General features: G+C 35.0%; 1 protein-coding gene across 3 annotated transcripts in view; it reads left to right on the forward strand.

Annotated features, from left to right (window-relative positions):
* LMAN1 (lectin, mannose binding 1) overlaps window positions 1–11,663 on the forward strand; it is a 21,671-nt gene extending 10,008 nt beyond the window's left edge. The window contains exons 8-14 of one of the 3 annotated variants that reach the window (XM_036418309.2): window positions 144–276; window positions 2,082–2,275; window positions 2,414–2,484; window positions 5,675–5,828; window positions 7,847–7,968; window positions 8,262–8,324; window positions 11,590–11,663. In XM_036418309.2, the coding sequence (XP_036274202.1) occupies window positions 144–276; window positions 2,082–2,275; window positions 2,414–2,484; window positions 5,675–5,828; window positions 7,847–7,968; window positions 8,262–8,298 (711 nt within the window). In that variant the 3' untranslated portion in view covers window positions 8,299–8,324; window positions 11,590–11,663. Of the gene's footprint in view, window positions 1–143; window positions 277–2,081; window positions 2,276–2,413; window positions 2,485–5,674; window positions 5,829–7,846; window positions 7,969–8,261; window positions 11,534–11,589 lie in introns of those variants that run through there. The other 2 variants (XM_036418310.2, XM_036418308.2) reach the window with 2 other exon arrangements.
* Window positions 11,664–13,515: the final 1,852 nt, after the last annotated feature.

Here is a 13,515-nt window from a genome sequence, read left to right on the forward strand (position 1 = left end):
TATTAGTAGCAACAATATATTAACATTTTCATGTTAACCTTTCAACTAGTGCTGGAGTAGTTAAAATGAGAAAAGGACATTTATTGAGGTTTATTGTTTTCTTAATTTTTTTTTTAATGATTTGTCCTTAATTTCCAAAAAAGCCTACACCAGATAAAGAAATTTCAGAAAAAGAAAAAGAAAAATATCAGGAGGAATTTGAGCACTTTCAACAAGAACTGGATAAAAAAAAGGAGGAATTTCAGAAGGGCCACCCTGACCTTCAAGGGCAACCTGGTGAGTTGTAGCGAAGCTGTCCTCAGGACTGCAGCATTGGTGGTGGCCTGTGTGTGCCCTAACACTTTCATTCACCTCAGCGTCTCTTATCTGGCACCTGCCAAATCATTTCCGGAAATAATCTCTAAGCAAATCTTCAGTCGTTAAAGGTCTTGGAGATTGATGTTTTCAGCAGTCACAGTGAAATAGTGCAGTGTGCAGTAAGGACTCCAGCGGTGCCATAGATAAGCAGTGCTCAGTGCAGTGTAAGCCTCATGAGGGCAGGGACGTTGTTGTTTTTACTTCTGTGTCCCCTAAACCTAAAAGCAACCATGCTGACCTAGTAGTTGAAAAACTCAATAAATTTTGTTGAAGGAAATGGGCTAAAGTTGATTTCTTGTCTCTTAGTGGCACACAATTACCTTATTTATACAGAGATAATACTTGAAAACTAAACTATTGGGAGAGTAGTGTGAAATGATTGCTTAACTCTCTTCCCCTTACTATGCAACCGAATTCTGGACTTTAAAGGTTGAAAATTTTAAAATACTTGTCTAAGCCACTGTAATTAAGAACCTAAGTACTCTACATATCAAAAATAAAACATGTCAAGGCCAAATAGAATGACTTTATTTTATGTGCTAACTTTTGCTATCTGAATTGTTCTTCATCAGCACAATTGAACTGTTTGTAGTGTGTGATTCCTAAGTGACCAACAGTATGATTCACACTTAAGTTAAAAATAAGTTAAAAATTTTACTCTTTTCTCGAATTTGTTTTAAGTATCATGTGTTTAGTGAGCATATCTTGAAGCTTATTGTAACATGTGGATGAAACTACCCTGTATCCCCTAAAATAAGACAGTGTCTTATATTAATTTTTGCTCCCAAAGATGCGCTAGGTCTTATTTTCAGGGGATGTCTTATTTTTCCATGAAGAATATGGTACACATTTATTGTTAAATGAAAATAAAGGAAATTTATTACCTGTATATGGTACAGTAGTACGATAGTTGTCAACACAAACCAGACAAACTGTGAATCAATCCTACAGTATCAAGAATTTACTCATTTATTCAATGACAATCATGTCATCATCTTCTGGAACATCATCATAACAATCCAATTCCTAAATTTCCTGGTGAATTTCTTGTGACTTTATTTCTTTCAGAATTAGTGGACCAAATCTCTCATGTTTAGCCTTGGGGGGCGGGGGGGGGCTTATATTTCACTCAGAAAGAAACCTGTAAGTAGGTCTTATTTTCGGAGGATGTCTTATTTTTGGGGAAACACGGTATATATTGAAATGTGGATGAAGGTATAAAAGGAAAATCAGGTCTTCTTCCCTCCATTTTTTAATTGTTTACGCACAAATTTTAAGAGTATAGTTTGATGAATTTTGACAAGATGTGAATACCCATTTTACCATCACTAGATCAATACACAGAAAATTCTCTTGTATCTCTTTCAAATCAAACCCCCTCCATAGAAGCAACCACTATTCTGATTTTATTAACATAAATTAGTTCTGCCCATTATAAATAGAATCTCACAGTACATTTGAAAGAGAAAATTATTTTTAGGTAAAAAAAGTCAGACTGAATTTACAATAAATGTTCAACCTCCAGACATGACAAAAACAAATAATAATTTAATCATGATTGAAATTATCTGCATATTCACTATTTGGGAGATTATACCATTATACCACTATGTTGGTGATGTTCTAATTTTAATATATATTGATACCTGGGTCACTTACCGTATTTTGAAAACTACATGTGCATAAGTGATTCTAATAATTTTAATTTGTAATTTCCATTTCAGCAGATGAAATATTTGAGAGTGTAGGAGATCGTGAGCTGAGACAAATCTTTGAAGGACAGAATCGTATTCATCTTGAAATCAAGCAGCTGAACCGACAGTTAGATATGATTCTTGATGAACAGAGAAAATATGTCTCTTCCTTGACAGAAGAGATCTCTAAAAGAGGAGCAGGAATCCCAGGGCATCATGGACAGGTGAGCTTTGAAATATGCAGATATGCCCTACTTAGTTGGCCTGATGGGAGAAGAGGTAGAAAAGAAAGGCTACTGTGCTGTATGTTCCTATAGAATGTGGATCATTGAGCTGGCTGTTCATTTTTGTTTTTCCTCCAGATCTCTCAGCAAGAACTGGATACCATTGTGAACACTCAGCATGAGGTTCTGAGACACGTAAATGAAATGAAGTAAGTTTACAATAGTAATGTCTTAGTGTTAGGTGCTATTTTTATCCTAAATTTGTGACTTCTCTAAATATTATTAAGGTTCCTGCATGAGGGTAAGAATCACATTCAAGATTCATTTTATAAATACTAAAGTTAATGTAAAATACAGGAACTTTTGACATTTAGAAACTACAAACATCTAAATTTTTTAATTGTTCTAAGCTAGATAAGAAAAAAACGCTGTAGAATCTTTAAAAAAATAAATTTGTCCTAAGTATTTGACACAAGGCAGACCTAGTCATACATAAAAAGCATATGGGTAGTATATAACAACCCTTTGAAAACTACTAGCAAGTAAGCATGCATACCATTGTAGGACTGAAGTACAATCATACCTGATGCAAGAACTTACACTGGAATGAAAGCATTTTGAAGGAAATATGCTAAATTTATGACTATCTCTCTTTCATTCCATCTTGTATTGTAAGATGCTGGACAAAGAGTTGGAGCAGAGAAAAGATACTGTATCCTTATTACAATGAATGATAAGTTTCTACAGAGGATCCACTTATACAAATAATTAACAGCTTTCAATACCAGGAGCAAAGAAACAGCCAAAATGTCATGTTTCATAAGCTAATACTTTAGAGCACTACCCCAATCAGTACAACCCTTGACAAACAGGAATGTCAAGATGAGTTCTTTAGGATTAGAAAATTAAACAGGATTAGGTTGAATAGAAGGTGAAACTCAAGTACCTAGACATTAAAGGTAACCTAACTTTAACAGCAAATTTGTATTTCTTTCAATTGTACTGTCAAACATTTAAAAAAATCTTCAAGTTGTTAATTCATGATTAAAATATATATGATGCTAAATGAATAGTTAAATACTTTTAGAAATAGACTGGATCATGTAAAAATTGTTTAAATATTTTTAGCTAATTTTAGACTTAAGAAGTTTCAAAAATAGTACAGTTTCCATATATCCCCTACCCATCTTCCCCTAATGTTAACATCTTACATAAATACAGTATAATTATCAGAACCAAGAAACTAACATTGGTACAGTACTATTAACTAATGAGCTTAATCATATTTTACCAGTTTTCCACTAATGCCTTTTTTCTGTTCTAGGTTCTCACAATGCATTAAGTTATTTCTAGTTAGACTTCTGCAGTCTGGAATAATTCATTTTTGTCTTTCATGACCATACAAATTCCAAGAGCATTGATCAGTTATTTAGTTTATTGCTCCTCAATTTGGGTTTATCGGTATTTGCTCATGATTGGGTGGAGGTTCTGCTATTTTTTTTACAAGAATACAACAGTGTATCATGTTCATGATATCCGAATGTGTGATCACTTGCCAACAAGTGATGGTTTCTTCACAGTTTCACTGCATTAAAGTTACTGTCTTTCCCTTGGTGGTTAATAAATATTGTAGGAAAGATACTTTGAGACTATAAATATCCTGTTTCACTTTAAACTTTTGCTCATTGATTTTAGCATTATTGATGTCTTGCCTGAAACAAGAATGTGGTATTTACCAAATGCAGATTTTTCTATTTCCATTATTTCTTCTACATTTATTTATTGGAATTCTGTATGGATTAGCTGTTCCTCCTCCCCTATTTATTTCTTTAATCAATTATTTATATCAGTATGGACTCATGAATATTTATTCTAAGGGATGTAATCCAATACTATCATTATTTATTTTGTTATTCAAATTGTACCAGCTCTGGTCATTAGAAGTCTCTCCATGTTGGCTTTTGTGTTCTTTCAACAAGCCACCATCATTTCTTATGCATCTCTTTACTTTCTGATACCACACTGTTTCAGGCAAATCTTGTATTTTCTGTGCTCCAGCTCTAGAATCAACCAGTTTTCCATTGAGATCTGGTTTCTTTTATTGGAGAAAGGTATTTTTAGGAACCAAGATCTGGCACTAGGTGTGCTCATAACTACTGGGATACCATTGATTCTAGGCCCTCTCAGGGAATAGATGTACATATACTAATCCACACATGTACACATTTCTCTATTTTTGTATCCATCAATCTACACTAAAAAGAGAAACATGCAAATTGACTTTCCCTCTTCTATGCCCATCAGCCAGTCAGCGAGTATGCAAGTCAACCCAACAAATATGGCGGCGGCCAGGGAGCTCGAACAAGCAGGAGGCTTGGGTTGCCCCCAGCAATGGAGGAAGCCAAGCTTCCTGCCCACCCTGGCTGGCCTTGGCCTCCACTCAAGGCCACAAAGTTTCAATTATAGAAGATAAATAAATCCCAAATACCTGCTTCCAGCAAGGGAAATAGAATTACATCTGGCTCTAGGTTCCTAGGGGTTCCTAGGTTCTATGATTTACTAAAAGTGCACAGAACTCGGAAAAGCTGCTATACTCACAGTTCTGTTTTATAACAACAAAAGGATAGAATAAAATCAAAGGAAAAAGGTAAGTAGGATAGAGTTGGAGAAACCAGGTTAAACTTTCAATTGTTCCTGCCCCCAGTGGAGTCCCATGCACAGTGCTTGTTCCTCTCAGGAATGTCCTGTGACATGTTCAGTGAGAAAGCTCACCCTAGCCTTGGGGTCCGGAATTTGTATTAGATGCCAGTCACCTAGTCATGAAGCACCCATGTGACTGACCTTAACTGCACAGTCTGCAGTCCCCCAGAGGTCAAACACATATAACACCTAAGGCTCCAGGCAAACTGGAGCCTTAGCATAAACTATGTGGTGGGGTCCAAGGCCCCAGGTAGACAAAAACACTCTTACCATGCAGAATATTTCAGGGGCTTAGAGGTTACCTCTCAGGGACTGGTCAAGGGCCAGTTCTGAAAAACCTTTGGAATATGTAGGGTTAGTTCTTTACTGCCCAGCATTAAACATCTAGAAAGATTTGAATTCATTACGTTATATAATATCCATTTATAATACTGGTTTTTAACACAATTTGTTTAGTGTTATTCTCTGTGATTTGATGACCTTTTGTAAAAGATAAAGGCATAATGTTAAGTTACAGTTTTATAAATTATTTTCCAATGTTGGAGATAATTTTGTGTTCTAAAATATTTATATTCTCTATCTGTTTTTATTATCTGAAATAATTGAGCGTGGAAGTGATTCTAATCATTTGAAAATCTGTAATGGAAAAAAAGTCATCTTTCCGGTGATTCCATTGCCTAAAGGAATTTTCTATTCCAGGAATTCCATGAGTGACACTGTCAGGCTAGTCAGCAGCATCCAGCATCCTGGGTCCGCAGGAGGCGTGTATGAGGCCACCCAGCACTTCAATGACATCAAAGAGCACCTTCACGTAGTGAAGCGGGACATAGAGTCCCTAGTGCTGCGGAACGCGGTGAGCTCTCTTCTTTCTAGCTTCCTAATGACCAGCCTTCCTTAGGAAAGGGAGGACATACATTCTATTCTATTCTTTTAGTTAATATTCTTTTATAATACAGGTGGGCAAAAGTAGGTTTACCATTGTGAGTACTCAAAATAGTTTATTCTTATATTACCATTTTTTTTGTATTATTATTGTTATTAACCTACTCCCCCCATATTAGATAGAATTGTTACATATGTCTGCAACTTTTATATCATGCTTCCATAGTGTATTGAATAGAATTTTTAAAAATTGGTTGCTATTCCAATTAGTGAACTATCTTAATCTCAGACTTTTTAAAGATTATTTTCTGTAAGTTTTATTTTAATAATAGTTCTTGTTTTCAGTAATGATATCTCTCAACAACAACTTTGAAATCTTAGTCTGTCTAGACTATGCCAGGTAACCCGGATTTCTCTTTCGGATGTTTAGGAAGTACAGATCTATAGCTGATAGCAGCTTTCTCTAAGCAAGATTCTTTTTTTCAGCTACTTTTCCTGTCTTGTTTCATTTTTAAAAACTTTTTTGTGTTTATTAGGTATTTTTTATAGTGTAAGCCCCCTACATTTTTGGAGATTGTCAATAAATATTAAAAATAACTAACATTTTTTTAAAATGTGAGATGCATAAGAGACAATATTAGAAGACAGATCTCTAGTACTTTTTTTTCTTAATTATTGGCTCTAAAAGCCCTTATAAAATTCACAAATGCTGGTAGCATTTGCCTCTTCTTCTGTTTTCCAAATATGGCTCAGTAGTTTCTTATTGATGATCGCTACCTCTCATCCTAATCATTATTATCTACTTCCTTAATTTTGTTGGAGATTATTTTCCCCCCACTTGAGCCTTTGTTGGAAGGACCATGTTGACGTTGTGGGTATTATATATACTGAAGAACTTTGTCCCATACATGTAAACATATTGAAAACAAATAATCTTAAAAGCCATTCTGTCTACATACCTTGAGGGAATCTTTGTCTCTGATATTTAATTATCTCCTTATAATAGAAGGAATACTCATGGAAATAAGAAAAGAAACATTCTTCCTTTTTTATTGTATAGATTTTACAGGCGTGAGGAGGGGAGAGAAACATGGATCTATCGTTCCACTGACTTATGCACTCATCGGTTGCTTTTTGTATATGCCTCTGACTGGGGATCAACCCTGCAACCTTGGCATATTGGGTCAATGCTCTAAAAATCTGACCTACCTGGCCAGGGTGGGAAAAAACATTTTTTAGAATACTAACTAGTAATGTCAAATGCTTGAGAACTACAATAAAGCCAATAGATTTGTCAGCAATTCTTTTTTTTTTTTTTTAATATATTTTATTGATTTTGTACAGAGAGGAAGGGAGAGAGATAGAGACTTAGAAACATCGATGAGAGAGAGTCATCAATCAGCTGCCTCTTGCACACCCCCTACTGGGGATATGCCCGCAACCAAGGTACATGCCCTTGACCGGAATCGAACCCGGGACCTTTCAGTCCCCAAGCCGACGCTCTATTCATTGAGCCAAACCGGTTTCGGCAGATTTGTCAGCAATTCATTGAGAGTGTAGCCATGTGCTTGTCTGAACCAGAGCACTTTTGAGAGTGGTGCTGAATGCTCTCAAGTGTTCTAGTTCAGACAGTTACATGGTTTACCCATCTGAAGGTGATGCTATTAAGAATTCCTCCATTACAGCAAGCGTCAGCTGGGAGTGCCTGGTCTCTGACCTTCAGGGACACTAAAATTACTGTCATATGATGAAGCTGGGAGCTAGGTGGCAGTGAGTTAGTGACTGGACCGTGAAAGGTGGAGGCCATCCAGTGCCAACTATCAGAAAGTTCCTGGTGGTGAAAGTTAAGGGGATAGAACATATTTATAGGATGAATAATTGAAGATACTCAAGTTTACACAATAGACCATGAGTTTTATAAAGATTTCTTATTTCTCTTTCTAAAATACTAATTTGACTAATTATAATAGAGAGTTCTTTGCCTTATAGCCATCAAATGAAAGACCAAAATGCCCAGAACTACCACCATTTCCATCATGTTTATCTACGGTTCACTTCGTTATATTCGTAGTGATACAAACGGTGCTATTCATTGGTTATATCATGTATAGGTAAGTCTATAAAACTTGACCCAACATTTTTGTGTTTAATTTGAAATACTAAATGAAGTTTTCCATGTTCATAATAGAACTTTCTTTCAGTACCTATAAATTAGGTTTATACAAAGCAAATATTTCTAGTCTATTTCAGTTCATATGGGAATGCATGTGCAGAATGTATACTTAATGTGTTTTATACTTCAAAAGATACTATATATTTTTATTTTAAGCAGTCCTATTTCTTTCCAAAGTAAAGTGTATATAAATTCTTTGTGTGTGTGTTTTTTTTTTTTCTCTTTCCTTAGGACTCAGCAAGAAGCAGCTGCCAAAAAATTCTTTTGACCACCATTTTCATATGTGTACATCATGTATGTATGTACAAAATGTTGTCTTTTTGAGGGACTGTATTTAAATTGCTCATAGGCTAAATTATTAAATTTTGTATAAAATAACTTTGAACACTGATTTGCAGTAAGAATGGACCATAAAGACAATGAGATGTAAATTTGTTCATAGTACATAAAATCTATTTAAATTTCTCTGAATTTCTGGCCAGTAGAATATAACCACTGAACAGAATATTGATAAATAAGAGGAAAAATAACAGAAAATGGGACAACCCTCAGATATGAAAGATAGCCCCAAGTCTCGGATGTTGGAGGTTTCTTTATTTAATAAAAACACACTTCTCTCCTGCCCCTCTCCCCCATATGAGGTCTAAGAGCTCCTCATCATGATTATTTTGTAACAGTCTTTTTTAAAGGTCAGAATTTCTTACTCTAAGACCCAGTCCTGCAATCCTATATCTAATACTACTCCCTCTGAAATCAAAGAATATGTTGTCTGAGAGAATTAAGATCTAGATAATATTTTCCATGATGTTTATTGAAGTATTTTTCCCTCCGATTATCAATTATATATTTCATCTTTAAAGGAAATTTTGGGGGAAATTAAGAGCTGCTCTTTGCCTAAAAAAAATAAATTAGATGAATGCCTTCCTCTGATAATAGTTTTTATGGGTATTTTGCCTGATAATGTGTTCATTTCATGATCACTCATATGCTTGAATGTCTTTATTCTAACAGTGTCAGTTCAGTATCATGAAAATGTTTGCATTTGTATTTGTGATTTGAGAAACTTCTCCCCATCTATGCAGCTTGTGAATTCAGCTCAGGTTGCACGTTCAGAGGATATTTTAGTTCACAAAACCCACGTGACATCCTAGTTTACATTAGTCCATACAGCCTGGTGTTACCGACTCTGCATGCTTGTGTAAATCCAAGGAAGCTGGGCAGGAGCAGTGTTAAGATTTTTGAAGACAAAATTTGAGAAGAGTTAATATTTCTGATTCCCTTCATTTAATGCCAGAACTGAGGATGTTGTGAAGCACTTGTTGGTAAGCTTGACCTTGAAATGTCAGAATGGAAGGTATTGGTGTAGACTTTGTACAGAATCCTGGGTATTATTGAAACAGTCTGTCAATGACGTTTTAAAATGCACTTTAAAAGAAAAAGACTAAAACAAAATAAAGTGCACTTCATTTTGTTTTCACAGCTGATGTAGGCTTATTTTTGCTGGCTTCAAAATACTTTTATCTCTTTTAGCTAAAGTTGTTATCTTTCATTTGTCCAAAATAACATTGTTTTGTAAAGTAGTGCTATTTAATTCTTCCAAGCCGTCATAAGTTTATTCTGAAATGTCGTTAACAGATTGGACTGCTTAAAATCTATACAAAGACTCTGAAGAATTCTACATGCTATTAATACCTAACTTGAGCTACATATCCCAACAGTCCTAACATTGCTTTTTATATAATATTAGCATTTCTCCTAGAACACTGAACGAGAATATTCTAATCATTACTGACACTTCAGTCACTTCAACGTAGAAAATGCTTGCCTATTGCTTTTCCTGGTAGTGTTAACATTTTGAATTCATGTTTGAAAGACATCATCATCATCACAGAATTTACTCTTATTTTATTAAAAAAAATTAATACCTTCAGAAAAGTGTTTAAGTTTGAAGACTGACTAGGTACTGGGAAATCCTCTTGAGATAAAAGGCTTCCAAATATTCAGTATTACAAATCCATGGTCACACGTGCCTGGACTTAGTGAGGAATACCAATCTATGCAGTGTATATTGTCAGCCTGAAATTCCAGAGGAGTCATTCTGACCATCCTAATAGAAACAAAGACAGCTATTATGAAAGATCTACTTAATAATTTAATTTGCTAAAAATTACTTGGCAAAGCAGTTTGCACAGGTGTTGATCATATTAATTAAAATTTGTTTTATTTTCCTCAAAACAATTGACTTGAGCTAATTTCTGAAGAAAAATGTATTTGCTCTATGGGAAAATTCAGTCACTGCCAGGATTCTTTCTTTTTTGTACTATTTTTGTATAATTGAATTTGTTAACTTGTCTCACACCAGCAAGTATTTTATAGGTGCCTTGGATTAAAACAAAATTGATTTTTAAATTTTACTGTAAGTCATGCTTATGATGCCACTTTAAAAAAAAAATGCAATTACACAATGGTTGACACCCTTACTTAATGTGCCTATTTGTGTCCTAATTGTTTAGATGTTTTATGCATCTGGAAACTTTCCTATGAAACCACAAACAATAAACCGTTTTTTTGGTTAAATATTAAAGGGATAGCAGTGTTTCTCAGTGTGGTCCATGGACCTTTGGGTCCTGGAGTGCTTGTTAAGTATGCAGATCCCAGGGCTTCATCCCAAACCCAAACTCAGGGGTTGGCTTCAGAATCTGTTTTCAACAGGCACCTCAGGTAATTCTGAGCACACTAATGTTTGAGAACCACTAAGAAGGGGAGTGGAGGAAAATGAGCATTGTTTTGTTGGCTTAAAGCTAAGCTAAGCACATAATATAACTTTTGTTGTCAATTATATTAGCATTGTGCACTGAGTCTTTTATACTCGCAATTTGTTTAACGTTCTTTTTACTGAAACTCTTGGTTTAGTAGTAGCTACAAACATTGCTGCCTATAGCTCTTTGTACTTTAGTTGATGGCTTTTAAACTTACAAAATCATTTTCAGATCATGGCCAAGCCATGAAAACTCTCATCTTCATGTCTGCCTGCTAAAGCTTTTTGCCTTCCTGCTTGCGATTTTTGTGACATTTTATCTCAGACAGTTGTACTTTTTGATAACTTGGGGAAAACAGAAACTACTTGAATAAGGGATTGCCAGGTCCACTGCATCGTAGAGACACGGTGTCTGTAAAGAACGTGACAGTTGTGAATATTCAGATGTGATATCTTTTCCTGCAGAGTGCTTTTCACAGGGAGATCATGAACAAGTGATTATATTAGGGATTATTTTATTTATCGATATATGATCTAATGTGAAATCACCACTTGCAACTTTTTAGATCTGTATGTTGCCTGTTTAATATATTTTAAAGTTTAAAAGAATTTTCTACCCACTGTTAATTTTAATTGGATAACATTTTGTCAAGTGTTTTGTTTTGTTTTTTTGATTGTTATTGATGCTAGCTGGAATTCAAGAAATGACATTGACCTTATTCAAATAAAGAAATATTTTAGTAAACTTACTTTTTCCTTCATTGTTCTCCAGTAATCGGTAGCTATTTATTTTCCAGATAGGCCCTGATTTGTGATAGTATTTCATTTATGATGCACTGTGTGCTCAGCCCTGGGTGGCATACCACATGGGAGCATAAGAAGAGAGGTAGAAATTGGTAATGGATAAATGTTAACCTGCTGATAATGAAAAATATAAATTAATTAAAACAATGTATTTGATGTTTTCACTTTTAATAATCAAATACTGGTAAAAGTATAATTAATCTGGGACTCCTAGTCATTCATTACTAATGGCAGTAAAAAAGTCTTTTAATCTTTTTAGCAAGCACCATTTAACCAAGTAATTCTAATTCTGAGAGTCTTGCAGTATAAGAAGGAAAGAATAGAGCTTTAGGTCAGACAAATTTGGGCTTGAATTTTGCTCCACCCCTCAGTAAAGAGGACCTTCAGTTTCCATAGTACTCTCCCCCATGATTGGTGGCATGTAAAAGAGAATCTTTATAAAGTGGTTTTAGAAAATGGTAGACTAAGAAAATGGACCCCTCTTATGAGAATACTGGATAAAATAAAACATTTAAATAAATTAGATGGGTTTAAAAGAAATCAAAGGAAACTTGGGCCTGATTAGTGAACTTGCAGGGAACTGTATGGTGGAAACTAGATGCTCTAAAGGCCCTCACTATACACTTTTTGGGGTATTGGGGCATGGCCTTGCAGGCCCGAGTGAGTGAACATGTGGGAGTTATTCAAGAAGCCTTTAGATGGGTAACACCTAGTGGTCCCATTTATTTTCCCTTTCTGGAGGGATGAATGATTCTACACACAGCAGCAAATACAGTTACTGAATGTCCCAAGTAGAAAGGCCATTGTAATAAAATAAGGATTAAAAAGTTTTCAAAGATCCCATTTTCAATAGAATTATCTTTTGGGGAGACAATGAGAGACTTGACTTAATGAAACAAAGCAATACCCAAGAGGATAGCTACCACCTAAGGATCTCTAATGCTAGGCCTGCCCCACCGTACACACACACACACACAGAAAAGGATATAATGAAGCAAATTTTTATTGTTTTGTCAGAATCACCAAATTCATGTTGGCTTTGGGGAATTTCACTTTCTGACCAAAACTATTATAATAGGACAAAACTTCAGCAAATAGTCATTGTTTTGGGAAATAAAATTTTTATTTAGATAGGTTAGCAAAAGGGAAAGCAGATCCTGAAGTATATATAACAAGCATTTTAGGCAGAAATGCAGATGACATAGTTCTGTACAATCTGAAGGATAGTCATCTATTTCCTGGAAAGGCTCATGTCTACATTTAAAATAGGCATAAGTTGCAACTAGCCCACATCACTTGAAAATGGAATTCCCATTTGACCAGTGATCCCACTTCTAGGAATATATCCTAAGAAACTCAATACACTCAAAAGAATATATATATTGATATATACCCCTATGTTTATATATCGATAATAGCAGCGCAATTTACAATAACAGATTTGGAAACAGCCTAAGTGCCCATCAGCAGACAAGTGTAGATGAAAAAGTTATGGTAAATCTACACAAAGAATACTATGTTGCAATAAAAAAGAAAACCCAAATTTGCAACAGCATGGATGGACACCGATATTGTTATGCTGAGTGAAATAAACCAGTCAGAGAAAGATTAGTACCACATGATCTCACTCATACATGGAATCTAATGAACTAAATAAGTTGATGATCAAAATTAGACCCAGTGCCTAAACCAGTTTGACTCATTGGGTAGAGCATTGGCCTGCGAACTGAAAGGTCCCAGGTTCTATTCCGGTTAAAGGCATGTATCTTGGTTGCGGGCGTATCCCCAGTAGCGGGTGTGCAAGAGGCAGCTGATCGATGATTCTCTGTCATCGATGTTTCTAACTCTCTCTCTCTAAAAAAAAAAAATATATATTTTTTAAAAATAGACCCAGTGACAAAAATCATGAATAGACTGTTGTAC

This window comes from Pipistrellus kuhlii, unplaced genomic scaffold (assembly GCF_014108245.1).
Source record: "Pipistrellus kuhlii isolate mPipKuh1 unplaced genomic scaffold, mPipKuh1.p scaffold_m20_p_6, whole genome shotgun sequence".
Classification (NCBI taxonomy): domain Eukaryota; kingdom Metazoa; phylum Chordata; class Mammalia; order Chiroptera; family Vespertilionidae; genus Pipistrellus; species Pipistrellus kuhlii.